Here is a 27,095-nt window from a genome sequence, read left to right on the forward strand (position 1 = left end):
GTGGCACACTACCGCCCTTGGCTCCAGAGCCCCCACTTCCATAGCGCCTGCATTATGATTGTGCACTAATGTGACGAGAAATATGCCAGTCCAAGGTTACACTGGGATGAGTGGAAACACGAGGGGATCCTCAATTCCGCGTAAAACGTGATGCATTTGTCGCTTTGCGATAGGAGCCTTTCAGGTGTCAAAGACTGCTGATTTAGAGTTGCTTGAGAGAACGAGAGGAAGCTGATCGAGATCTAATACTGACTTTCAAAGTGGTAGCGCTGTGTGAAACTCTTTGGGGGTTCCAGACGGAGCTGCATGGCTCGATGAGCCCGAATCACGGTGACGCACCTCGGCTCAAGTTCAGCGACGAACTAGCGAAGAGCAGCTTGCGAAGAAGATTGGAAAATCTGAAACCCCAAAAACATTCATCTTTGGCCATTAGATCACCCAATACTGACCATCAAGCTATTACAAGTAGAAGGTGCGTGCGAACCACGGCACGGTTACCTCAGAGTCCGACAAAAGTTCTACCAAGACCTTAATTTGACGAGGGAAACAACGACGGTTCTAGAATTAGCGGCGTTGGTCATCATTCCCCATGGGAATTGAGTTTGAGGACGAGCAGCAGCTACAGACATGGGCCTCAATGATGCCACAAGAAGAACGGGGATTCATGTAGGGATTGTGCTCTTTGGCAAAAGCCCACTGCACTCTGCTGTCAAAAGTCTAAATCACCAAAAGAAGGGCCCGCGGGACACGACGCCAATGTGCCAAGCCGGAGTCGAGTCAAAGACAAGACCTTTGACGGAAAAGCCAAGTTCGAAAAAGCTGGAGCTTAGGAGCCGAGATCCTTGGGTATAGCAAAACATCCACAAAATCACTCGCACCGTCATTAAGGGGAATTCCTTGGTTGAGCCTCATCAGCCCCGACAATGAGCAGTTATGGCTTCAGCCGCTTCATCCAGTCCAGTTGACAGGTGCTTCCGGTTGCAAAATGCGAGGGATCATAGGGGCCTGAGCAGCGTGGATGGCCGATTATCACTAGTAAATCTCGATTATCGGGTATTTGTGCTCGTTTCAATGTCCTCTCGAATTATACGTAACCAGGTACGGCGAGCATGTTATGTTTTTTTCAACTTTACCCGGACACGCCTTATAACCCGATTAAGTGACAGGGTGGTAGTTTACCTTGTGCCTTACTGGGGTCCGCGATGAGGCCTCTGACTGGTCCATTTTGATATGAAACTTGCCCGCCGGACTCAATAACAGGTAGTAGCTTGTTGGACAACTCCTCCTCCACACGTTCGAGCGAGAATGCTGAGTGCCACAGGTGGGCGGTACCGCTGTCGCGGCGTTGGGGACTAGGCACATCAGCTGAGAACTCTAAAAGGAGAATCAACCCCTCTTTCTGCACTGATTCATTTGGCCCTGCCGACGCGAAGCTCTGGCCCCAATTGGTCCCACAGTAGCGGAACACTCGGACAATTAGGTTCGACAGGACGGAACACCGGGAACTCACTTGAGAGGAGAAAGACTGGGCGAATGGCTCTCTCACCGTTGTCACTGGTTCCCTAATTGAGAAGTCAGCCCAGTCGATCCTACACCCGCCACACCCTCGGGGGGTCTGGTTCCAACATGTCGGCACCTTCCATAATACAACGGGGCACCCTATATCAGCCTTGCTCATTATAGCTCATTACAGAGGAAACGGAATTGGCCCGACCCAAGACGGAGTACTCCAGTTGTCCGGGGGCGGGGTCTAGACTTACGGGTGCTTGTGGGCACCAGAACGCTTCTTGATGCTTGGCAGATATTCTCGCGAAGAGAGTCCGTGAGAAGAGCTTCATAATGCTTCGTTTGGGAGGCTGGAAATAAACAACCCCGCGAGGACCTGAGCACTTGTCAGTTGAATACAATCTCGATCTCCTCGATCGTGCAAAACGCTGGGTTATCTATTAAATTGCTACCGGCTTCAGTGATGGCTTTTGGCAAAGGCTATCGCCCCGCTGGCTTCCGACGTCTCGCAAACTTACGTCTAACTAACTTTCCATCCGAGCAAGGACTTGACTCGAGACGAAGACCTCCGTCGCGATGCAGTATTAGGGAGATACTCTACTTAAGCTCCGTACACTCGCCAACTTCAGCAGAAGACTAAATGTGTAATGACGATGAACTCGCGTTCTCTGCTTCTTTAGCTCTGTCTTTCCCCTATCTAAGCTCATCATACACACCCGTTCTTGCCTGTTAAAGAGACATTAAGCATCTGCAGTTCACAACTTACTTTCTCGTCTTGACGTCTATATATCTCCAAGAACTGCCGGCTAAGACTTCTCTGCTTGGGAGACAACAATTAAGCTTAGTGTGCAGCCTTATTTCAAGAAGACCGAATCTTCATTCCTAGGCTGGTTGAACAAGGCAATGTCGACGCAAGCACCCAGAGAAGATATCTCCCTTGTTTTCAACCGTAAGAGAAGAAAGGTCCGCAAGTCCTGCAACGCCTGCAGCTCTCAAAAGATTCGTTGCGGTAAACAGCGCCCAAAATGCCAACGCTGCGAGACAAAGGGTCTCGAGTGTGCTTATAGCATGTCAATGCGGACCGGTGAGCGCCCTCGCGTTCTCGCCTCGCCAAGCTCGTTGTCGGATACCCAGGCAACGATATCACTTGTCATGAGAGATGGCCCAGCCCTGACCATGTCCAATGCCTCGACCGTTTCTCAGATCTCACAACAGCAGCAGCAACAAGAACGCCGTATGTCAGAGCAGCCTTCGGAACACCATACCGACCTCCAGGATGAGATGATGTGGCTGCTGGAAGGCACCTCAGATTCCGACAATCTCTTGGACCAAAGTCTTTGCTTTGACGCCACTGCGGACTTTGGGGTTCCAATGACTCTGAACGACTTGTCTGCTGCTTCGACAAAACACTCATCTGCGGCGATGCCAACTCCTATGACACAGGAATACGACAGAACTTCCTTTTTCGACCAGCCTGTGGATCACAAAATGCAACAGTCCATGGATGCATCAATGAGACGTTCCGGCACAGTCGACTCAGCTCGCAGCAGCTCCAGCACGTACTCAGACGACGGTCTCTCTCGTCACAGCAAGATCCACGACTGCACCATGGAGGTCCTGGAAATTGTCTCCGACTTTCATGTCCTCGCGCAAGGTTGCCTCACTGCCGTCAAGGACCCAACGTGCACGTCCCATCTTGAGCGCCTTCTCGACGACACCCCCCGCGAGATGGGCACCGTCTTATCGCACAACCGGGAAATCCTCCGCAGGCTCAACAATCTCCTCGACTGCCGCTGCTTCATGCGACAAGAAGTGCTTGTTTTGGTGTACCTGGCCGTTTACAAGGCCCTGGGCTGGTACGCGGCGATCCTTGGTGACGACGGTTCGTCCCAAAATATGGACCAATCACAGTTTTCGCTCTTTGGGCGCATAGCCATCACCACCTCGTTCGTCGGAAGTTACTGTCTGGATAATGAGGCGCAGCGACTTGTTGCCGCGCACTTGGTCCTGACGCACGTCCGCGAACACGTCGATCCTCTTATCAAGAGGTTGCGCCACTGGCACCCTTCGGCGGCCAGGCATAACTCGTTGCCGTCTACACCGTCTTGTCCCGATGCAACCACCTGTTCGATATCTTTCCCCATCACCAAGGGACGCATGTCTAGTGTTATCGACCAACACCACCAGGCACTCCAGGAGGAACTTGAGAGAATAACATTCAAGGCAAACAGTATCAAACGCACATGATTTTCGTATTCAATTTTTTTCCGTTTGATTTTCTTAACTTTCATTTGTCTGCAACATCCGGGTGTTGGATAGGACATGGGGTTTTGGGTAATTTTACTACTTTACAGGTACTTTGTGTAACTTTCCGGTCCGTCACATTGAAGCGAAACACCAGAAGTGTAGAATTAGGTGTCACATCTTATGTTGGTATCAAACCAGCTTTCAGGCATTAGCAGCATTTACTGGCTTTTAGGCACAGCAGCGAATTAGATATACCCGCTATTAGGCACAGCATTTCTAGGATACCAGCGTTAGAGATACCCAGCTTTTAGGCTTACCAAGAGAAAGGGGTGAAAGCATCAAGCAATACATTACGGCCTTGACGATATTTGGACAATAATAAAAAACCATCTCTTCGGTTCCATGTTCCTTATATTCTTACTTACGTATCCAGACTGAACCCTGGATTGCCTCCTTGTATAATACATGGGACCCTAATAAGTGCGGGAAATACTCCTTTCAGCTATACGAGCCTCTCGCTCAACGTCCCAGCGAAGCAATGATCTATCTGTCGTTACGGAAGATTTATAGGCATGATGATCCTCAAAAAAGTCCCCCCCACTTCACTGACTCACGCCAAATTTATGTCAATGAGAGAAAGTTCCCCGAGCTCAGGGCGGAATACTGTCTTCACTTGGAGCTTAGGCGTCACCGCACTGCAGAGGTTCTCGAACGCAGTTCTTGTACGTTCGCGACCATTAAGGTTCATCAACATCAACAGGTCCCGATCACTAAAGCTTGTCAATACGAGTTCTGTCAGGCTATGACAAATGAGGGGTGGAACTGACTGCATGCGACGTTCTCTTTCACGGCTCTCTTGTCCCGGTTCAGGGACCACGACATCGTTGATAATGATACGGTCCTGAGGTCTCAGAGATGACGCCAGACTCTGAAGAATGTTCTGAGCGTACTTGTCGCTCCAGTCGTGAAGGATAAAACGGCAGAAGTAGGCAATGCCTTCTCCATCAGCAACCTTGTGCTCAGGCTGAGGCTTCATGAAGTCGTGGGGACGGAAAGTGACGCGGCCCTTTAACTCCTCAGGGCAGGACTTGGCCCCGACTTCGACGGTCTCCGGCAAGTCTTGCACCTCGAAATGGAGCTTTGGGTACTTCTTGGCCAGAGCCATTGAAATGTGACCAGGGCCACCACCAACATCAACAATGAGACGGATGTGGTCTTTTTCCAGCAAGTGCCACGGGTATCCGCCGTCAACAGCGTGACGAAGGTCGTAGGCACCGCCAACCGCGATGCCGCGCATGGCGCGGGCAAACATATCGTGCAGCTGCTGACCGTCTGCTTCGCGGAAGCGCTGGAACTGAGAAATCTTTCTGCCAATGGAGACTCCGTAGGCAGACTCGTTCGCCTCCATACTGTAGCCGTAGCTTTGCAGCGCTTTGGGGACAGAAGCGCCGGCCGGATAAGCAATGGTGGCACTCAGGTCCATCCATGCTTCCAGGTCAGGGTCTGTCACGAGAAGCGCAGACATGGCGTTGTGGGCGACGGTGCCGCCTGGCTGGGCCTCGAACAAGCCATAGGAAGACGTGTGCTGGAGAATGCGCTCGACGAGGGCCGGTGTGACCTCGGGCTTGCCGACTGCCTCAGAAACGGCTGCGTATGTTATACTTCCTCCCAGTGGGATATGGCTGGCTAGCTTGTACTTGAGGGCAATTTGGAGAGAAGCTGTGGCGCAGTGCTCAAAGCTCAGAGTGATGAGTGTGTCTCTGGGTCCGCGAGCCAGACGAACAACACGTTCTGCGGCATCGACGATTGATGTCTTTGCTTGGAAATAGGGCACGTTCTCGGGAGTGAGCTCGAGGCTGGGTGCGGCGGCTTCGGTGGAGAGCTTTTCAAGACCGCGATTGGAAAGAAACTTATTCAGCTCAGCCGAAGCTGATGACAGGATTGCGACAAGCTCGGTGAGCTCGTCTTCGATAATACGGCTAGGCATCTTGATGATTGGCGGGCAAGGTGATATCAACTGAGATTGATCTGATGACAAAAGCACAGGCTTCTGATTTGAGAGTAATATGGGAAAAATGCACGGTATGAGGTAACTCTAGGCATGGCGGTTGATGTTCTTTTAATCAGAGCTATTTAAGACTCAATGTCAACCCGCACTATTGAAACTCACCGCATCGTTCTTTACACAACGCCGGCTTCCCGAGTTGCTTCACCGCGAGCCGGTCGTCTTCAGGTGTCATTCAAGAAGTCGATCTGGTGCAACGCCCTGTGAAGGTTCCAGACGCCAAGGCTGACAGAAAGCCCCGGAGGAAGACTCCGTTTTCCTTAGATCATGCCGGACGGGAGGTTGGAACAAGCTTGGACATGGGGTAAATGATCACCGACCGTTTCTGCTGTCATGAGTGGAGCCATTTAGGGCGCCATTTGCTAACCAAAGCTTATTAAACAGAGTTTGCGATAGCGGGACACGTCTTAATCGCCGGAATCAAAGTCGCCGGCCCAGTTAACAACGTTCAGACGAATCTTTGTAACAGAACGGTATTCGTAAACCCAGCGTCTTGAGTTGAAACCCGATTACGTTTATGCAATTACCCATCTCGGAGTCTACATCGGTGTTGATGTCGGGTCTCGGGATTCTCTTCATCGAAGTGAAGTTGCCGGCTTCCTTTGATGAATTTGTCTATTCGTTCTTTACTCAATGATCCTGATTTCCATCAGTGCACTTAGCATTCACTTCATTCATCATGATTGCGAGTTCGTTCAGAATATTGGTACAAGAAAATCAAGGTGGGCCGCTGACCACCTTATCTAGAAATATTTTGACATCCGATGAATGTGTGTCAACCAGTCGTCTTCAATATTGAACCTTGTGCCGGTGGGAAGCTTCTCAGCTTTTTCAGCTCCAAATGTCTCTAGACAATCTAAAATGCGTAGAGCCCTTGACAGTCCGAAATGAGCAGTACGTAAGTAGTGTCTGTACTCGAAGTCAAAATTGTGCGAACTCCTAACCATAATTTGCACAACGACTCAACTATTCCGCGTGGATAAGCGAACCGACCACTGACAATACAGACATTGCCACAACATCATGCCTTGAAAGTGCTGAACAATGAGTCCAAGATCGAGAGTGTGAACAGTTGATGCCGCCTTCAGGTGCCGACCTGCCGAGGTGATGCCTATTTGCTTTCTGACGCTGCATCACAGCTCGGGACATGACTCTTGATCCCAGGGTACAGCTCGGCAGACCTTTCTTGACTCTGAAGCGCTTCATATGAGTGATGTTTGCGCCACGATCACTATTGAGAATAGTGGAGGAAATCGCTAATCATGCTTGAATCTACTAATCTCTCTCACTATCAATCTGTGGGTCTGAGGTCTTAGAAGCCCGTCCAGGCGTCACAATCTTCCAACGAGCGAAGTCCAAACATCTTCTTCGAACCGACTTCACTCTGCAAAATGCTTCGTTGAGCACGTTTTCTCATTCCCTCCTCAAACGCCCCAATATCCTCAGCTGTAGGGGATCCCTGGGCCGCGGCAATTGTCTTCGCAAGACTGGAAGCATCGCAGATTGCCGTCTGCGCTCCGACCCCGCCACAGGGACTCATGGGATGGATAGCATCCCCGAGCAGGGTCGCCATGGCAGACGGTGACCATGAGGGGACGTTAGGCACAGAAGACACGACGCGAATCAGAGTCGCCTGCCTCGTATCCTGTTGTTCAAAGACTGACCGAATGGAGGAATGCCACTCTTGCGTGATGGACAAACTCAGACGAGCTGCCTCGGCCGCCGCTTGTGCAGAGGTTGAGCTGCTGACCTTGGACGTCGACGTCTCTCCGTCTAGGCGGAATCGAGCTTCGGGGCCAATGAGAGCCCAGTAAATGTAATCTGCGGGAAGCTGATGCTGAGACCGGCTCACCTCGCTGAAACGGATTGGCTCCAAAAGCAAAGTCACCGGCGCATCTCCGATGATGCAGGATTGCAGCATCGGTGTTTGGTCAGACACGATGGTCATCCATCTCATGCCCTTCTCGGGGAACTTCTCAAGGACCTCAGGTGTCATTGGAGTTTTCCCGTAGATACAGGCAGCTCCAGTGTCCCTGATTTTGTGGCTGGGAACGAGATTGCGACGCACAACTGAGTGCAGGCCGTCTGCACCAACAAGGAATCGGCCTTCCACTGTTTCACCATCCTTGAAAGTAACGGTAACAACGCCTTGATCAACATCTGCCTTGTAGGATGACAGCTCTTTGCTGAACTGGATTTGGTCCTCAATACCCGTCATCAGAGCAGTGCGAAAAGCAGCTCTGTCAACGCAGTAGCTGGGGTGAAGGCCAAGTTTGCCGCTCAACCCACCGCCAGAGCGACTGTTGACCACCAGACCGGTAAATGGGTTAAAGTCGGTTTCCCCGATAGCCAGGGTGGCGCATGATGTCTGAAAAGTCTGATAGACTTCCTCGGGCAAACTTTCGGCCAGTGCGACGGCAGCGTCTCTGCGAAGCTTGAGGCGGTATCCTTGGGGCCGCGAATCAACCGCGGGATCTCTTTCGAATACCCGGAAGGGAACGTTGTGCTTTTTCAGTGCCTGGGCCAAGCACAGACCGCTAATGCCAGCGCCCATGATCAGGACTGGCCGCTTTTCCGTCGCCGGCATAATGGGTTTCTTGATTTGGATGAAGTCGTTCGGGCTGCCGGGTGCGGAAGACTGAAGTTGGACGGTCAAAAGCCCCATGACGCTGTCGTCAGGCTGACGCGAGTGTTCGATCTCCATCCCCACGTCATTGAGCAGATCCTTCCAGTTTTCTAACTCTCGCTCTCTGGCGTTGAAGACCTGCATCATCATGAGATCTCGAACTCTCAGCTGCTGCTCGTGCTGGAGAGTTGTTGATCCTGGGGGCGGGAGAATTGTATCCATGATCACGATGCGGGCTTTAGGGTTTGCCTCGAGTGCAGTCCGAAGATTTTGCAAAATAATACGAGCATCTCTATCAGGCCAGTCGTGGATGATCATGCGAAGGAAGTAGACGTGGGCATCCAAAACTGTTTGAGGCTTGAAAAAGTCTGAAGACATGAATTGGATGTGCGATTTGACTCCTGGATCGATGCTAGTGTCGGCATCGAATGCCCGCTGAGCAGTCGCAACCGTCTCTGGCAGATCTTGCACAATGTACTTCAAATGTGGGAATTTGGAGGCAACGTGGACCGCGAGCTGGCCGTGAGAACCGCCCACATCGACAACCTTTGCGCCCTCTGGCAGCGAGGCCCAGTCGAAACACTCTACAGCATGCGCTAAGCTCCAAGGCCGGGAGGCTGTGACATTGCGCATATAGCTCGAAAACACAGATGTGAGGTCTGGGTTCTTTCGAATGTGGTCAAAGAACGGATCTGTAGTATTCTCGGCAACGTTGAAAGCTGTCTGATTCTTGGCGTCCGTGTCGCCCCAGCGGCGGGTTGCTTCAGGGAACTTGTACGCGACTGGCATCGAGTAGTTCATCATCCATCGGGCCCAGCTCATGAAATTTTCGTCGCGAACAAGCAAGGCCGACGACCGGCTGTGTGAGACGTGGCCGGATGTAGGCTCTTCCAGGAAACCGTTGAGCACAGCCATCCGAGCAACACCTTTGAGGTGCTTCTCGGGAACGCCCGCTTTGGCTGCCAACACCGCGTATGCAATCGAGCCGTCTTGAGGGAGGTGTTGTAGGACATCGAGATCCACAAGCCATCGGACGCAAGTTAACTCTTGGTACTGTGAAAAGTAATTGTTAGTTGCGAATGTTAATCGCAAAGAATAGTATAGATGCTTACCTCATTGGCCAGGTGGTCAAGGTACTCTTCAGGCATAGTCGCCAGTTGGAGAAGTTTCATTGCCGACTCCATGAGCTTTTTGCGAGGATTATGAACAGCCTTCGACTTGTCCTCGAAAGGACTGGCCGCAATCGATCCATTGTCTGATTGACGGAGAAGCTCAGCTCCGTGAGACGCAATTGAGTCCAGTGAGCTCCTCAGTCTCTGATAGAAGTCCATTGCAACGAGTGTAATATGAGGGGCCCTGACTGACGGGATCAATTGTGGCAAAGGGATGCGGGAAGACTACCAATTCATCACACATCACTCGCGAGGAATTGGACGATTTACATTTTAAAGCAGCCTCCAACTTCTAGGCTCGGGTGGTTTGACGATTTACGAAGTGTGGTGTTTGGATTCAATTGCTCTGTGCCAAGAAAAAGCTTCCCGAGACAGCTGCCCAAAGCGATGCGCGGATCGCTAATCAATCTAGTTGTGTGTGCGAGTCCGAGCTGTTTGGGTGGCTCGGGGTATACTTGCCGTCATTTTGACGGTAAACGAAGATCTACCAATCGTGTAGAGCCAATTACCGGTAAAAGTGGAACCCGTAGGGGCAGGTTCCCGAGGTCGTCCTGACAGTGAAACTCGCGAATGCCAAACTTCAATTCCCCGGTCAGCAAAAGGTTGAGAGTTTACAATGGGTAGACTAGTTTCTGACTGTCGGAGATCATGTTGTCGGAGCTTTTTTACTTGAGCGAGGTCAAATCGGGTATACTCCTGCTGAGCCAGAGTCTCCTTTCATGGCTTGCCGCTTACCGAAGCCCTAGACAACAATGTTGTTTGTAGAAGTGACTAGACATAGCAAATTCCTAGTGAAGAGGAAATCAGCGAAGCTAGTTGGTAGAATGATTTGGCCAGTAAGTCGGGTTTTGGAACTACCCGTGGAGAGAAGCTGATCTATAGCGAGGGAGGAGCCTATACCGGCTTTACATCGGAGAATGTTCAGCGTGCTGTGAGGAAAGCCTTGAGTCAGTTTAGTTTACCTTTCTTTGACAGATCACTTGCGTCTTGCATGGTATGAAAAACGTGAAAATTGAGTTGGGTGATGTAATCCACACGTGTAGAGAAAGTTGAGTTTGGCGCTTCTTTCGACTGAACAACGATCCAGAAGATTTACTAGTCGATTTCGATCCAAGTCGACTAGGCTCGTGCTCTCTATGTTACACATGTTGTATTATGACGCCCTATGATTGCTCGTGCTCGTCGATTCGGGTGGGATGAGTCGATATCACAGACATCGAGGCTAGTAATGGACCATTGAGAATGTGTACGACATGTGTAGAATTGGCAACACTTGCACATTCCCGAGAGACCCTAGGTCCACAGGGCCTTACCGATGCCCCGGAACACACAACCGTGTCTCAGGTGTTAATCGAACGGTGACTTACCGGCTTAATCAAGACATCTCAGAGCTGTTAGGTAGCAATCTTACCTGTGCCCGAGATGACACAATGTCTCCGTGCCTTACCAGCCCGCCGGTTCCCAGGCCAGGCTGTTAATCTCACCTGAACGATGATAGGCCGAACATGGAAATGCCGTGGCTTTCTCTGAGAGGTGGAAGACAGAGCTATACGAGCTTGCCTTTCCCGGCTTATACGATTACCGATCGGGACATTCTGCAACGATTATGACGATTCATCATGACGATTGGGATATAACATGACCAGCTTGGCAACCTCGTATAGTCGTTCTTGGAAGCACACTCAACTGCACAGCCTCTTCTACACTCAACTGTACTCGGCCTATCATTCTCTAGACCAAAGATTTTCTCCGAATTCTCGATCTGAGTTGTTGATTCATCTGAACCATTTTCATTCTCACCAATCCTCTCTTCTATCTTGGCAATTACTACCCAGCCTTGTTCTATTTTCAACTCAGACTCCTCCAACATGTCGGGTCAAGATCAAGTACTCGCCTATGTCTTTGGCGACCAAACACATGACATCGCAGACACGCTGCGTAGTCTGGTACAATCTCACCATGATCCACTCGTGATCGACTTCCTCGAGCGAAGCTGTGGAGTGCTGAAACACGAAGTTGCCCGCCTATCTCCAGAGCAACAGGCGCGATGTCCACGCTTCGCTTCCTTGGCAGATCTCCTGTCATCATACCGTTCCGGTACCCTCAACCCCTGTCTTGTACAAGCCTTGACATGTATTACACAACTTGGCCTCTTCATCCGTCAACATAGCAGCGGATGTCAAGTCTATCCCACACCCGAGAACAGCCTCTTGGCCGGAATTTGTACCGGTGCCTTGGCTGCTGCGGCCGTGAGCTGTGCTCATAGCGCCCCTAGTCTTCTCTCACCCGCGCTTCACGCCGTTGCTGTTGCCGTTCGCTTGGGCGCGCTCGCATGGGACGTCGCTGATAGAATCACCAACAAGCATGAGATATCCGATTCTACCAGCACGTTCGATTCGTGGTCTCGCGCCGTGACTGGATCCAGCCCGAAGATTCTTGCCGACGCTCTGCTGCAATACGCTGCTGAAGCTGGCCTGCCCGTGACGACTACCCCGTATATTTCAGCCATTATCGGGCCTAATCAAGCAACCGTCTCTGGACCGCCCGGAGTTCTCTCCAATTTCTTAGCCTCAGACATCGGCAAGTCAGTTGCACCTACTTCAGCCTCGCTGCGCATCACTTCCCCATACCATTCTGCACTATTCTACAGTGAGCACGATATCGAGCAAGTCCTTGCTAGTGTTCCACTGAGTAGCTCGTCTCTGGCTCGCATTCCTGTCATCTCCACCAGCACCGAGGGCCAAGTGCACTCCACCAAGGCAAGCCTCCGAGATGCGCTCGAGCAAGCTGCGCGTGACTGTCTTGAGAGACAGATGGCGCTTGAGCAATTGCCGGTCCGTATAGCTGAGCATGTTAGACGTTCGGCCAAGACGACGACGGACAGCATCACAGATGTGATTATTCAGCCTTTTGCATTCCACAGCACGGATCGCCTTGTCTCCCCTGTTCGTCGACTTCTACCGTCAGATTCCTACTGTGTACAAGAGAGGTCCCCTCTAGCTGCTGAAGAGCTTGCCTCGCTGGCAGGCAATGGTGCTCTCGGTGCCGATGGTGGTGCTTCGAAGTCTCCTATCGCCATCCTTGCTGCTTCCGGCAGATTCCCTGGCAATGCTGATACTATGGACGCATTCTGGGATATCCTCCACAAGGGTGTCGATACTCACGAGATGGTTCCAGCCTCTCGATGGAACGCCTCTGCTCATGTTGGAGACACATCTGTGAAAAACGTCTCTGGCACCGGCTTTGGTTGCTGGCTGCATCAGGCACCGCAGTTCGATGCAGCCTTTTTCAACATGTCGCCCCGTGAGGCCGCACAAGTCGATCCTGCCCAGCGCCTTGCACTTTTGACTGCCGCCGAGGCTCTCGAGAAGGCGGGAATCGTGCCGAACCGTACTCCGTCTACTCAGAAGCACCGCGTAGGTGTATGGTTTGGTGCCACTAGCAACGACTGGATGGAGACAAACAGTGCGCAAAACATCGATACCTACTTCATTCCCGGCGGCAACCGTGCATTCATTCCGGGTCGCATCAACTATCACTTTAAATTCAGCGGTCCCAGTTACACTATCGACACTGCTTGCAGCTCTAGCTTGGCTGCGCTGCACTTGGCATGCAATGCTCTGTGGCGCGGCGAGGTTGACACCGCCATTGTTGGAGGTACCAATGTCCTCACCAATCCTGATATGACGGCTGGTCTGGACAGAGGCCACTTCCTCTCCCGTACCGGCAACTGTAAGACATTTGACGATGACGCTGACGGATACTGCCGCGGCGAAGCAGTTGTCACGATCATCCTCAAGCGACTGGATGACGCCCAGAAGGACAAGGACCCTATTGAGGCTTGCATCTTGGGGGTCGCCACGAACCACAATGCCGAAGCAGAGTCCATCACTAGACCCCATGCCGCTGCTCAGAAGGACCTATTTGAGCATATACTTGCCGAGACCAAGGTCAGCTCCAACGACATCAGCTACGTTGAGATGCACGGTACGGGTACGCAGGCTGGCGACGCAGGGGAGACCACTTCCGTTGTGACGACCTTGTCTCCGTTGACGGCTCGCGGCACATCAGTCCGCCCAGCTACCAACCCTCTCCATATTGGTGCCGTTAAGTCCAATGTCGGCCATGGCGAAGCTGCTGCTGGAGTCACCAGTCTTGCCAAGGTCCTCATGATGATGAAACACTCGACCATTCCTCCTCACATTGGTATCAAGACCAAGATCAACCACAAGTTGCCAGATCTTCAAGCTCGTAACACTCGCATTGCTACTGTCGCGACCCCTTGGGTCAGGCCCGCGAATGACAGCCGCCGAGTGTTGCTGAACAACTTCTCTGCCGCAGGCGGCAACACCGCTATCGTCCTGGAAGACGCTCCTGTCTTCAACAATTACACCGGCCCCGACCCGAGACGCCATCACGTCGTGACGCTCTCCGCTAAGACGGGCGAATCCTTAGTCTCTAATCTTGGCAACCTTCTTCAATGGCTCGATGGTGCGGCACCGCGTGAAGACCCCAATCTCCTCGCAAAGCTCTCTTATACCACCACCGCCCGCCGTATGCACCATCGGTACAGAGTTGCTGTGACTGCTACTAGTATTCCCCAACTCAAGTCGTCGCTGCAGAAAGAGCTCGATGCCCGTAGTGGAGGAGAGAAGATTCTGCCTGCCCCGGCCAAAACACCCGGCTTCGTATTTACTTTCACAGGCCAAGGCTCACCACACGCTGGTATGGGTGCGGACTTGTACGCCCGGTTCGCTTCATTCAAGAACAACTTGCAGCGCTACAACCACTTGTGCATCCAGATGGGCCTGCCGTCGATTCTTCCTCTATTTGAGGAGCGGGACTATTTTAGCCGTGCTTCGCTTACTGCCCTCCAGTTGGCGCACGTCTCTTTCCAGATGGCTCTTTGCAAGCTCTGGGAGTCCTTTGGCATCACCCCCAAGGCAGTCGTCGGTCACAGTCTTGGAGAGTACGCCGCTCTTTATGCCGCTGGTGCTCTTTCTCAAGCCGACGTCCTCTACTTGGTAGGAAAGCGATCTCAGCTGATGGAGGAGCACTTAGCCCAGGGAACGCACGCCATGCTCGTCGTCATGGCTGAAGAGGCTACAGTCCTCGCTGCTATTCCTGGTGTTGTCGGTCGCGACCTCGAGGTCTCGTGCCGCAACAGGAAGCACAACATCGTTCTCGGCGGAACCATTGCGCATGTCAAGGAAGCCCGGACCATTCTCGAGTCGAAGGGCATGCGCTGCCATGTTCTCGACACTGCACACGCTTTCCACACTTCTCAGGTTGACCCTATCCTTGCTCAGTTCCGGAAGATTGCAAAGGGTATTCACATTCGTCGCCCTACGATCCCAGTTATCTCGCCTACTCTGAGCAAGGTTCTTCGCGAGGCCACTGATTTCAGCGAGGGCTACTTTGTTGAGCATTGCAGAAAGCCGGTCAACATCATGCAGGCCGCATCTGTCGCCAAGGCAGAAGGCATCTTGGATGAGCGCACTATCGCCATTGAGATTGGTCCCGCGCCTGTTGTTGCTCCTATGGTTAAGGAAGTCGTTGGATCTACGATGCAGACGTTCGCATCTGCACACAAGACTATTGATACCTGGCAACTGATGACCGATGCCTTCTCCGGCATGTATGCGGCTGGGGCCAACGTCGAATGGTCTAGATACCATGCCGACTTTCCAGAATGTCAGCAGGTTCTTCAACTGCCCTCCTACGGATGGACTCTCAAGGAGTACTGGATGCAGTACACCAATGACTGGAGTCTCCGCAAAGGTGATGCTCCCATTATCATGGGGCCTGCCAACTTGGCCTTCTCGTCTATTTATAACGTGGTCAAGAACACTCTTCAGTCAAGCTCTGACGGTGAGGTGGTCGTCGATCTCGACCTCAACGCTGACGATGTTCATTCCATGGCTCAAGGTCACAAGGTCTACGGTGTACCTCTATGCACTCCTTCCGTCTATGCAGACATTGCTCAGATGATTGGCAAGTATGTCAAGCAAATGACAGGCATGGACGTCGACGCAGTCGGAACCGAGGTGGCAGAGATGCACATCCAGAGTGCTCTCGTCGCCAATGACGTCGGACTCAAGCAAGTCCTTCGCACCGAGGCAAAGTTTGATGCGGCGAAGAAGTCTCTCTTCTGTACATTCTCTACCCTCGACGGCAACGACAAGACCATGGAGCAGCATGCCAACTGTTCAATCCGCTTCACCGAAATCGATGAGACCAAGTCTCAGTTCGCTCAGGCTGTTTCGGATGCAAAGATTCGCATGAAGGCCATCCAGGCGCAGGTCGGAGGAGATGAGAGCACTTTCCGGTTCAGCAAATCGATGATCTACAAGATGGTTGGCCAGCTTGCCGATTTCGACCCCAAGTATCGCGGCCTGTCTGCCATCACTCTCAGCAACAACACCTACGAAGCTGCAGGTACTGTGTCATTCAAGGGCATCCCTGACAATGGAAAGTGGTTCTCCAATCCTGCTTTTCTGGACTCCATCTCTCAATTAGCTGGCTTTGTTATGAACGCCAATGAGTCTGTCGATCTTGACAAGGAGCTTTTTGTCAACCATGGATGGGAGTCGATGAAGCTCTTCACTCCTAAGCTCGATGCGAACATGACCTACCACTCATATGTGAAGATGACTGAGGGCAAGGACAAACTGTGGTCTGGAGATGTTATCATCTTCGATCAGAATGAGAACCTCATCGGTATCCTTGGTGGGGTTGCGTTACAGGGAGTCCCCAAGCGCCTTATGGACTACATCATCAATTCGGCCATGAAGAAGGTCTCGGGTGGCTTCTCATCGGCAAAGTCTCAAACGCAACCACTACAGCCCCAGGCAATCGTCACTTCGGACATGAAGGCAACCTTTGGAGACATTTCTCTGGCCGAGACTCAAGCTGCTCCCACTGCGCAACAAGCTACAGAAGACTCCTGGCCTGTAGCTCTCAAAGTCTTGGCTGAAGAGAGTGGTCTTGATGAGAAGGAGCTGGCCGACGATGTCGCCCTCGCTGACATTGGTATCGACTCGCTCTTGTCACTTGTGATTTGCGGCAGACTGCGCGACGAGCTTGACGTTGACCTTCCAGAACGGGCACTATTTGAGGAGTGTCTCACTGTTGGCGACATTAGGATGCGTGTTTCTGGCACCGCGATGTCGTCGACAGAGTCTTCTGGGCATGAGAGCGACATCACAAGCGTTGAATCTGACAATGCTTCGTCGGTGGGCTCGCCTGATCTCGACAACCTGGCGTCGCCTTTCTCCGCTGCCATGACGCCAATCAATGGGCTTGATACCCCTGGTTCTTATTTTGAGGTCATCGACATAAGCGCTGGAGACTTCAAGGGTAAAGCCGTTCCATCGACTCCTATCGTGTCTACAATTCCACCGGCGTGGTCAATGTACCTCCAAGGTTCCCGCACGAAAGCCAAGGAGACTCTTTTCCTTTTCCCGGATGGCTGTGGAGTAGCCACTTCCTACTTGAGTCTTCCGACTATCTCGCCGACTACGGCACTTGTTGGCTTCAATTCGCCATTTGCAAAGTAAGTAATAACGTGCTTATTTCTGCCACTCTGATTCACTACTAACAAGTCTCCCTATAGAACTCCCAGCCGAATGTACGACCATACTCTTCGAGAGGTTCTACAGTCCTACATCGCCGGCCTCCGTCAGAAGCAATCCCGTGGCCCCTACCGTCTCGGAGGTTGGTCAGCGGGCGGTATTCTCGCCTACGCAGTGACCCAAGAACTCATTGCCGCCGGCGAGGAAGTCACCTCTCTCACGCTTATTGACTCTCCCCCGCCCAACAACGGCCTGGATCACCTGCCTGACAGATTCTACGACCACTGCAACAAGGTCGGCATCTTCCGCAACGAGATGCGTCGCGGCGCGGAGCAGTCTGAACCGCCCGAGTGGTTGATGCCTCACTTCCGCGCCTCAACTGAACTTCTGCATGACTATCATGCGCCCGCCATGTCACCCGAGGCGGCCAGAAAGTTACACGTAAATATCATCTGGGCAGGGGAGTGCGCTTTTGATGGGGTTCGGTACCCGATTTTGCCGCCTGCCATGATGGAAGGCGAGGATTGTGAGGGGATGAAGTTCCTCACTGAGAAGAGGAAAAATTTCGGACCCGGGGAGTGGGCGTTGCTGTTCCCCGGTGCGTCTATTACGACTACGGTCATTGAGGGGGAGCATCACTTCAGCATGATGCGAGGTAGCGGCGCAGACAGATTGGTCGACGCTATCAGACGGGGTCTCTAAATTCACTTTGTTTCATTCTTTCGTTCATCACTATACTATTCTTCCTGGAGTTCAGGGCGAGGGGATCTTTACTTTCAGAAGGCGTTTGGTTGGCATGTCGAAGTAGTCCGTTCGGTGGAAGAATCGCCGATTTGATGCTTGATCGATCACATAACAGTCTTGAACTTTCCTTTGTAGAGCATCGGAGCTTCCTGTAAATACAGTCTAGAATGTGTTTTCCCTTTTTACATTAGTCTTCTATCTAGAAACTCTCAGGTTCACACCATGTGCTTCTGGTATTAAATTTCAAGTTATGACCGTGTCGGGGTCGGCCATCAAATTTCTGTCAAGGATAGCAGTACGCCTTGAAGTGGTCAAGGTAACTTCTTCGCGACGCGAATCTAATCGATCAACGATCTATTTTTTCCTGATCATCCAAAACCTGACAAAAGTAGACAATGCGTTTATTCTTAACTGTCATTAACTTCTCGGTCACAAAGCTGGAAGCAAGACTTTGATACGCTCGCTACTCTCAAACATCCGAGTGGGGAGACTCGGCGGAAACTGACATCAACTCTATCCTGACTCTATCCCAAATCGAACATGGAATAATAATCGTTCGCATAGGGTTTCGGAATCCGAAAGCACAGATAGCAATACTTACTTTCGGTTATCGAATCCGAATCCGGACATACTTCGGGCTTTTGCGATACCGAATTGGGATCGTGCTCATAGTTCATCACGATTTTTGACGCTTTTGTGAGATGATTGAGTAGGACTAAGCTGAGTACAGCCAACGTGAAACAGTCAAACAGTAATCATATCAGACACCTAGATACAGCATGAATTCATACTGATGAACACATCAATCGACTTAACTCTAATCACGGCAAAACAGTCGTTGCTCGAGCAGTATTTAGAAAGGTAATAGTTCGCTAGATTTGACTCAATTTAGGTAGTAGCTAAATACACACGTAGGAATTCTTCCACCTTTGATGCCCATTGGTCTCGATCAATGTAACGAAATGCCAGGAAAGTGAAGTTCATGAGAAACTTTACGCGTTCTCTAAGTTTAACTAGCAATATGTAGTCCTCACGTCGTCATCACTTGAGATCGGCCCTGACACCACCTCCGGTACTCGGTACCTTTGGCAACTTGAATCCACCCGGAACCTGCTTCTGAAAGACCTGGTGCGGATCATACTTCTCGCTTGTCGCAAGTAGCTCTTCCAGAGTGCTCTTACTCCGGTGCTCAATGGGGTTTTGCCAGCTCTCAGCGTATGTCGCTTGAAGATAGCTTCTATGCAAACCCATCTTCTTGGCCTTCGCCTCAGCATCCTCCACTAGCTTTTGTACCGTCTTCTCCACGGCCTCGTCACTGTCCCTCTCATTCTCGTCGACGGAGATGCCCAAGTGGATGTACACAAGATTTCCCTGCGTCTGAACGGGCCCCAACGAATCGACGGCACCGTTGCGTTCCGACATGACGATGGGAACAGGCTGGTACGCCATGGCGACCGCAAAGCCGTCGAGGTCAAGGAGGGGAGTGAAGGCTGCGTCGGCGAGCTGGAAGAACTCCTCCATCATGTCAGCAGAGGGCGCAAAGCTGACGGTGGCAAAGATCCAGCGCTTCGGGTAGGATGCGAGTGCAGCGTACTCGCGCGAAATGGAGGTGACGTTGTCGACGCGGATGGTGTTGGAGGGACCACCGGGGAAAAGGGGCTTCTGCTCGATGGCGAGGAGGGGCTTGAAGACCTCCGGTTCGATGACGGGCGGGTCGCTCTTTGTGTATTGCAGGCTATTGCCAATGAACCAGCTTCGTGTGACATTGCTGAGGACTAGGTTGTTGATGTAGTGCACGTAGGGGTCATATGGATGCATCGAGGCGAGGGCCTCGTGGGCCTTGAAGTGTTTCTTTCGCGTGGAGATGTCGTGGAAGGTCTGACCGCCCCAGAACTTGCCTTGCGGGAAGGTTTTCATGGTGATTGCGGTGACGACGCCAAAGTTGTTACCTCCGCCGCGGAGGGCCTTCCAGAGATCGGGGTGCTGACTCGCGCTGGCGTGGACAATGTCGCCGTTTGCAAGTACGACTTCAAACTCCTCAACCACATCACAGATGAAGCCGTAGCGGGGGGAGAAGAAGGAGGTTCCACAGTTAAGGACAGCGCCGCCCACACCTACACCCGCGACGCGGGCGCCGAGGGTGCTCAGGTCAAACGGATCGAGCTGCTCCGTGACCTGGTCCCAGGTTTGGCTGGGACTCACGGTGATGGTCTTGTGGTCGGCGGAGATGCCGGCAGCGGGGATATTCTTGAGGTCAATGACGATGCCGTTCTCCATGTTGGCGGCACCCTTGAAGGGGGTGTGGCCGCCACCACGAATAGCGAATTGACATTTGCCGTTCCATGCTTCGGCACCGGCCGTGAGTGTGCGGACCGCGAGCGATACGTCGTGGGCTGACTCGGGCATGACGACGCATGCTGGCTTCAGGTCGGCTTCTTTGAGGCTGAAGTATGAGCCGATAGAGGACTTATAAGCTGGGCCGTTGGGGAAGGCGACAACGTCATTGCCCATCGATTTAGCCAGAGCTTCGCACTATTGAGAGACAGTTAGTATGATGCCTCGTAATAGAGAGATACAAGAAAGAGTACTCACACAAGTCGACGATGAAGCCACGGCTCCGTGAACGTTGCTTCCCGGGTTGACATTGCTGCCCCCAAGAGGGGATTGCACAGAGTCAACTTGGAAAGACGACAGGCCTGGCAGGCCAAGCAGAATCTGTTGGAGACCTGCACCAAACATGCTTGCTAACTCTTGGAAATGATCTGGCTGTACTGCGCTGCAATGGACGATGCCAACATTAATCACCAGGCCCATTGATCGCGAGGGAAGCTGCGAATTTCATAGCATTCACTGATCGGGTAATTAATTACTCGGCTTTAGTCTCACTGGTCGACTTGCCGAGCTTTGCTTGTTTCCCGCCCATTCTGAAATTGCCTTTTCGGGACAGCGGGAAATGCACGTACGGCGACCGACCATCCTGTTCCCGGCTGCGTCTCCGTTTCCCGGGACGGGCCCAAGCTGCTTGATTATACCACCTCTTGCCTCCATAAAGCGCGAGGAGACAGCATTAATGTAATTGATAATTGTTGAAGCTGCAAGTTTCAAAAGACAAGAGCCTAGCAGAAGCGATTTGTAACTATCGAAACTCCAAAGATGCCAGGCCGTACCACTGATACGCCCATCCGCAAGGTCGCACTCGCAGGCGTGAGTAATCGACCTTTCAGCTAAAGCATCTGCCCGCGAAAGCAACTAACAAGAATGACAGAAAGGCTACGTAGGCGAAAAGATTTACGATGAACTGGTCAACGCCGGGTATGATGTTACTGTTCTATCACGATCTAACCCGGAAAACGCGCCGAACGTCCGCGTCGTCGACTACACCTCCACAGAAAGCGTCACCGACGCCCTCCGCGGCCAGGACGCCGTCATCTCCGCCATCAGCCCCGCGGGATGGCCGCACCAGTACAAACTAATCGACGCCGCCGTCGAGGCTGGCTCGGTGAAGCATTTTATCCCCAGCGATTTCACTTCCCTGTCGACGAACCCCGCAGTTGCCGAGTTCCCTTACTACAAGGACGCAGTGGCGATCCAGAAACACCTGAAGAAAAGGGCAGACGAGAGTGGGATGAAGTGGACGATCATCGCCACGGGCCCTCTTCTTGGGTGCGTGCTGAACGGGAATTACATGTACAACTACCAAGAGCAGACCGCGCTGCAGGTCAGCGACGTGACGCACCGTGTTAGTGTGACGCGACGACCTACCCTCGCCAAAGCCGTCTCGAACATCTTTGCCAAGTCTAGTGACATGGAGAGCGGCGCCATCTTCATCCAGGACTATACTACGTCACAAAAGGAAATGCTCGATATCGCCGAGAGGCTTTCTGGCAAAACGTGGCCTGTTCAGCATGTTGATGGGGAGGAGAAGCTCAAGGATGGGCTTGCTATGTTCAGAAGGGCGGAGGCGGAAGGGACTACGCCGCCCATCTTTGCTACGTTTCTGGTCATTCATAACACCATTTTTGGCGGAAAGTATACTACGGCTTGGGATGGCAAGGGGAATAGATTTCTCGAGTTGCCCATCATGCCGAAGGAGGAGTTTGAGGAACTGATTGCGACGAGAGTCCGGAATGAGCCTATCGACGGCGGACTGCCCTGGAATTCGGCCCCGAAGCCTAGAAATGCGGCTTAGGATGGCCAATGTTAGATTCTTGTTACACAGCACTCAGATAGCAAATTGAAAAATCCATTGATAAGGTAATTGGAGATTCTTATAACAAAAAGCGCATTTTCCATTGTGACAAACATAATTTAACACAATTTGTTTTATTAAGGGGACTCAAGCTATATAATCGGCTCCAAGTGCCGATTTCCAATTTCAGGCTTTCCAGACAACGAATTGGGGGCACGAGTAATGGTGGTCAACTTACAACGCGTGGGGTCAACAACAATTAGTCATTCGTCCCGTTCGCGTAGGTAAATCGAGCAAAAGGGAAAAGCAGGTATTAAAGGATTACAATCTCGCTAGCTACATGTAGCAGCTCAAACGACTAAAGCAACGAAACAAGCTTGCAAAAGATGTTGAGATCTATGATCAATGCTACCTCAAGTCCAAAGATGGCGGCTGGAAGCCATTCCACTCCAGATAAGTCGTCGGAACTTGAGGGAACTCGTCAATCCCGTCCAGCATGACAACACCCATCCCGCCAGCGTGGTGAGTCTGCACATGGCAATGCAAAAGCCAAGCGCCAGGGCTCTCCACCTTGTACCTCACGACAGTCCACACAGCAGGTGCATCTCCGGCGATATCAGGCGTCGTGAAGGTATCCTGGTACGACGGATCCTCAAAGTTGAATACCCCGGGCGGAAGAGCTCGCTCCGCTTCCTCAACGGTGGCCCAGGGAAACTTGCCGACCCCGGAGCCGAGGAAGTAGACCTTGTTGCCGTGCTTGTGAACCGGGTGGCTCTGCGCAAAGGGGCCTTCGGTCTCTAAGATGATGTCAATCCACTCCCCGACCTGGGTGCGGAGGATGAGCTCGCTCTGGGGCACCTCGTCGGGTTGTCTGAAAAGGAATGGCGGGTCTCGTTCCTCGGCTGTCATATTGTATACTTCTTGACCTGATAGACTCCATTCGTATGCTCCGTAAGGGCGGCCTGGCTTCCTCAGATATAGCTTGAATGTGCGATCCGGTCTGCGAGCGGGCTGTTGGGATGGAAATGGACGACCCTCTTCGGGTTTGAAAGAGCGGATATTTTTGATGAGAGGCTGTCCTGCATAGTTCATCTTGGGCTGGGTATTTCTTGGCTGCTGTGTCGCTCCGTCGTACGCCAACTCGGCAAAGCCCCCAAGAATCTGGTTGAGAAGGTCGTTGGCCATCCTTATCATGTATCGGGCTGGCTCCTGGTCTAGTTCCACGAGGACCGATATCCGATTGCCATTGCCAATGTAGACACGGTCTGTGACAACAGGCTTGATGTATTGTCCATCGACAGCATATACATGTAGATCGTGATTATCGATAGAGACTTGCAGAGGATATAGCCCGCCAACGTTCATAAACGTGAGGGCCGCCCAGCCTTCCTTGCTGTCGACATTGACGGTGAAGTTTCCCTTGGGATTTCTGCCGCCTACGCATTTTCGGATTGACTCGGCGGGCAGCTTGCCTAGGTGCACATCATAGTCACCTTGAAGTGCCTGGATCGGAGGCACGCAACCCTTCGCAGTCATATGGTCCTCGCCGAGATCCTGCAGCATCTTAAGAATAATAGGGTTCGTCATGCTGTCTAAGGATTCCGGGTCAAGACAGTACTGTGACCCAATGCCGTTGACAATGATTGCATCCGTGCAGGCGAGATCGAAGTTGGCAATCTCCTCGATATGGTAAAAGTCATCAAACTTGTACTGACTCCAGTCGGCGAGTAGTAGCGGCTGCATTTTCTGCTCAGCTCTCCGCATTGCCTGTTGAGCCTCCAGGCTCCCATTGATGAGGTGGAAAGGCCTGTCAACTTCCGGTAGTGCGTCGACAATGACTGCGCCGTAGAGGCCATCCATCAGCTGTCCTTTCGAGTGAGCGTGATAGAAGAACGTTCCCGGCTGCTCTGCGGTCCACTGATAGCGGTACGAGGCACCGGGATGGATTTGACTCTGAGTGAGGCCCGGTACTCCATCGCTCCAAGGTGTCTTGCGTTGGTCGATGCCGTGAAAGTGTATAGTTGTGTCTTCCTGCAGGTAGTTGCGGACTATGACCTCGACCTCGTCCCCTTGCTTGAGATGCAGAGTAGGGCCAGTGAAGCTGTTATTTACGAGAATGGCAGCTCGTGGACCAGCACCGAGAGCGTCCACTTGGCCTGCTGTAAGATGGAGCTCGAAGCGCACGGTGCGCTGTACTGACTGCTGGACGTTGGACGTCCCAGCGTCCAGCGATATTGCCGATGACCAGCTGGATAACGGCCAAGGCAGAAGGTAAGAAAGAAGATGAACAGGATGCATTGTGATACTGATATTTCAAAACTTGGTGGACCTATTGGAACAAGGAAATATGACGAGTGTGTAAGTGCCTCTGGTTTGAATAGGATAGGCCAGACCACGAAGCAGGTGGGAGCTGGTGTAAGTTGGAGGCTTGGGCGCGGGAGGGAATGAAGCTTGGTCGATGCCATCTCACAGGGAAAGCACAGGCGTTAGACTCGCTGAAACTTGCCGAACACTTGTAGCGAAGATGGCCCAGCGGGAATTGAAGACCGGTCGGTGCTGAGTCGAGTATCATAACCCCGAGCCTGCCCACAGCCATTGCATTTCAGACAATAGTTCATCAATCGTCTGTACACGTTTCCCTTCAGTAGCACTCCGCTTGTCAACTTCAGACCGTTATCTTATTCTGACTTCATTTCCGTCTTCTTGCTGCAGGAAATGCGGCTCTCACTTATAGCTCTTGCAGCGGTGCTGCTGGGCAGTGCATCCGCCAAATCCCTAAGCCAAGCTCTGATCAGCCATGGGTCGCTATCGATGCTTCACGATCTCCTGAAGGACCTAGATTTACTGGAAAGGTTCCAAACCGCTGAGAGGTCAACGTTCCTGGCAATGACGGATGACGCGCTCGTTGGTCTCGCCAACTGGGGTTTAAACATGAGCACTATCGACCCAGCACTAGCCAGTGCCATTCTTGAGTACCACTTTCTAGAGGGAGTCTTCACGTCGTCAGATCCTTCGTTGAAGACGGACGCCCAGCTCGCTCACTCTGTCTTGCGCCCACCAATTTTGACAAACGTCACAGATGGCCCGGCGGTGAAGCTCTCCATCATCGACGGCTCATTATCCGCAGAATCCGGCATCCAAAAGGTCATGCCAATCAATGAGTCGGACATTACCCACGACAATGGTGTCCTACACACCATCGATAGCAACCTTGTTTTGCCGCATAACCTTTCAGAAACCACCAACCTGGGCAACCTGCATAAGTTCTGGGACCTAGTTGAAAGATCAAAAACCAGGGAGATTCTGGAGGCCATGAAGGACGTGACTGTCTTTCTGCCGGATGACAAGGCAGTACGACAGTGGAGCTCCGCGTTGGGATCTCTTACACCGGAGCAACTGGCAACGATAGTCGCAAATCATGCCATTCCCAACCGGGTTCTTTATCATAGCGCCTTCTCTGCTGAAGGGAACGAGTACAAGACTTTGAGTGGGATGAAAGTCACCGTCAGTCGTGACTCTTGTGGTAACCTCTTCGTTAATGAAGCAAAGATCCTCAAGGAGGATGTGCTCATTTTCGGTGGCGTCGCCCACATCCTCGATGGGGTCTTGGTTCCCTCGGGGCACAGAGGTAAGTTCGAAGTTAAGTACAAGTTATTAGAGCCTTGTGTGTTAACTTCGTTTTGTGAATTTAGCCTGTCAATCACTGCTCAATGAGCTTCGGGCCTACACGGCTTTGTATCCGTCTTCGTGGAAGGTCATGGGGAAGACATTTGTCGTGGCCACAGGTGCCTTCTCACTGACCGTTCTTGCATTCCTCACGGTAAGGAATCGAAGAAGTAAGAGACGGTTGGTTTCCTCGAGGTGGACAACAGCAAGCTGGGAGGCACACCTGCGAAGCATCGCCAGTGAGAAATATTAAGACGTGTACGCTTAAGTGAACGGAATACAATTCTATTGTTTGGACAATTATCGCGATTTCCGTCAATGGTGTTGTGGTGACCATGTAATAAGTACCAATGATCGCCTGTTTAATGGACCCCTCAACTGCTGTTGCTTGACTCCCACACCTAACATTGGAAAGTATCGCACCACAGCGCATAGTTGATCAAGCCACCTAACGTGCTTAAGTCCTAATCTGATTACATATTCTCAGAGTTCTGTAGGCTTTGAAAGGCCATGATCCGCAGGAATACTCATGTCGTAATCGATTCCAACCGGCTTGGCTGAGCCACAAGGTATCAGAGGCCATCAAGTTACTGATTGACTTTGCCGAAGGACGGCCCTATGGCGGCGACTGGGTTTCGGGGATCGATTGCCGCACCCAACACAACTAGCCCTTTAGCAGAATTCAGCCTAAGCAAAATACAATTGTTGATAGGTGGTCCCTCCATGCTTTTCAATGGCTACGTTTCGCTCGGGAAAACCGTCGAAACGGTACAAGGAGCAGATCCCAGGCCTTATCCCAATGATACGGTAAGATCAGCGCGTCAGTTCAACCTAGTTAATTATACGTTCCCGGAACAATCGGGAAGCATTCAGGTATGAAGCAGAGCAAACCCCGAGCTATGTGTGCAACGGCTTTAGTGATCAGCCCCTAGGAAGGAAAATGATGCTCATTTGAACCTCTTAATTGCGTGATCCGGCTTCCACGGCAACTGGTATTCAAGGTGTAACACGGCAGACGGGCTTCAGCGGTCGGGCTGTTCCTATACGACCTGAGCCATGGTCACCGTGTCCTCGTGAAGTCTGCCCCTGTAATAAAGCAAAGCGGCATTGGGCCCTTCGCCTGCGGAACGAGATTACTGTCAAATCCCCCCAAGACCTCCAAGAACATTCTCAGTGATTCAGGTGGGTGTTCTCACTCATTTGCTAAAGTGAAGTCCGCATTTCTATATCTACGATCTTTGGACAAATTGTAACTTACTCTATTCCCGTTCACCATTCTCTCTTCAAAGTCAATCTTTCCATTCTT

The 27,095-nt window shown here is 51.9% G+C and overlaps 8 protein-coding genes across 8 annotated transcripts; 4 read left to right on the plus strand and 4 right to left on the minus strand.

The window, feature by feature from the left end:
* Positions 1-2,409: 2,409 nt before the first annotated feature.
* CPAR01_11210 (zinc finger transcription factor) lies at positions 2,410-3,753 on the plus strand (the record flags this gene model as incomplete). Its single annotated transcript, XM_060495469.1, has 1 exon — positions 2,410-3,753. One exon carries the CDS (start codon positions 2,410-2,412, stop codon positions 3,751-3,753), a length of 1,344 nt encoding a protein of 447 aa, XP_060345817.1.
* Positions 3,754-4,363: 610 nt separating this feature from the next.
* On the minus strand, positions 4,364-5,740 carry CPAR01_11211 (O-methyltransferase; the record flags this gene model as incomplete). The annotated part of the gene is made up of 1 exon (XM_060495470.1): positions 4,364-5,740. One exon carries the CDS (start codon positions 5,738-5,740, stop codon positions 4,364-4,366), a length of 1,377 nt encoding a protein of 458 aa, XP_060345818.1.
* Positions 5,741-7,130: 1,390 nt separating this feature from the next.
* CPAR01_11212 (O-methyltransferase) lies at positions 7,131-10,337 on the minus strand (the record flags this gene model as incomplete). The annotated part of the gene is made up of 4 exons (XM_060495471.1): positions 7,131-9,497; positions 9,557-9,804; positions 10,072-10,252; positions 10,311-10,337. The coding sequence occupies 4 exons, from the start codon at positions 10,335-10,337 to the stop codon at positions 7,131-7,133; spliced, it is 2,823 nt and encodes a 940-aa protein (XP_060345819.1).
* Positions 10,338-11,484: 1,147 nt separating this feature from the next.
* CPAR01_11213 (beta-ketoacyl synthase) lies at positions 11,485-17,892 on the plus strand (the record flags this gene model as incomplete). The annotated part of the gene is made up of 2 exons (XM_060495472.1): positions 11,485-17,171; positions 17,232-17,892. The coding sequence occupies 2 exons, from the start codon at positions 11,485-11,487 to the stop codon at positions 17,890-17,892; spliced, it is 6,348 nt and encodes a 2,115-aa protein (XP_060345820.1).
* A 1,083-nt stretch (positions 17,893-18,975) lies between these two features.
* Positions 18,976-20,673, minus strand: CPAR01_11214 (FAD binding domain-containing protein; the record flags this gene model as incomplete). Its single annotated transcript, XM_060495473.1, has 2 exons — positions 18,976-20,466; positions 20,527-20,673. The coding sequence occupies 2 exons, from the start codon at positions 20,671-20,673 to the stop codon at positions 18,976-18,978; spliced, it is 1,638 nt and encodes a 545-aa protein (XP_060345821.1).
* Positions 20,674-21,087: 414 nt separating this feature from the next.
* Positions 21,088-22,123, plus strand: CPAR01_11215 (uncharacterized protein; the record flags this gene model as incomplete). Its single annotated transcript, XM_060495474.1, has 2 exons — positions 21,088-21,138; positions 21,200-22,123. 2 exons carry the CDS (start codon positions 21,088-21,090, stop codon positions 22,121-22,123), a joined length of 975 nt encoding a protein of 324 aa, XP_060345822.1.
* Positions 22,124-22,531: 408 nt separating this feature from the next.
* On the minus strand, positions 22,532-24,421 carry CPAR01_11216 (multicopper oxidase; the record flags this gene model as incomplete). The annotated part of the gene is made up of 1 exon (XM_060495475.1): positions 22,532-24,421. The coding sequence occupies one exon, from the start codon at positions 24,419-24,421 to the stop codon at positions 22,532-22,534; it is 1,890 nt and encodes a 629-aa protein (XP_060345823.1).
* Positions 24,422-24,838: 417 nt separating this feature from the next.
* Positions 24,839-26,457, plus strand: CPAR01_11217 (MFP1 protein; the record flags this gene model as incomplete). The annotated part of the gene is made up of 3 exons (XM_060495476.1): positions 24,839-25,751; positions 25,816-25,943; positions 26,287-26,457. 3 exons carry the CDS (start codon positions 24,839-24,841, stop codon positions 26,455-26,457), a joined length of 1,212 nt encoding a protein of 403 aa, XP_060345824.1.
* Positions 26,458-27,095: the final 638 nt, after the last annotated feature.

This window comes from Colletotrichum paranaense (genome assembly GCF_030867605.1).
Source record: "Colletotrichum paranaense strain IMI 384185 chromosome Unknown Scaffold_9.1, whole genome shotgun sequence".
NCBI lineage: Eukaryota > Fungi > Ascomycota > Sordariomycetes > Glomerellales > Glomerellaceae > Colletotrichum > Colletotrichum paranaense.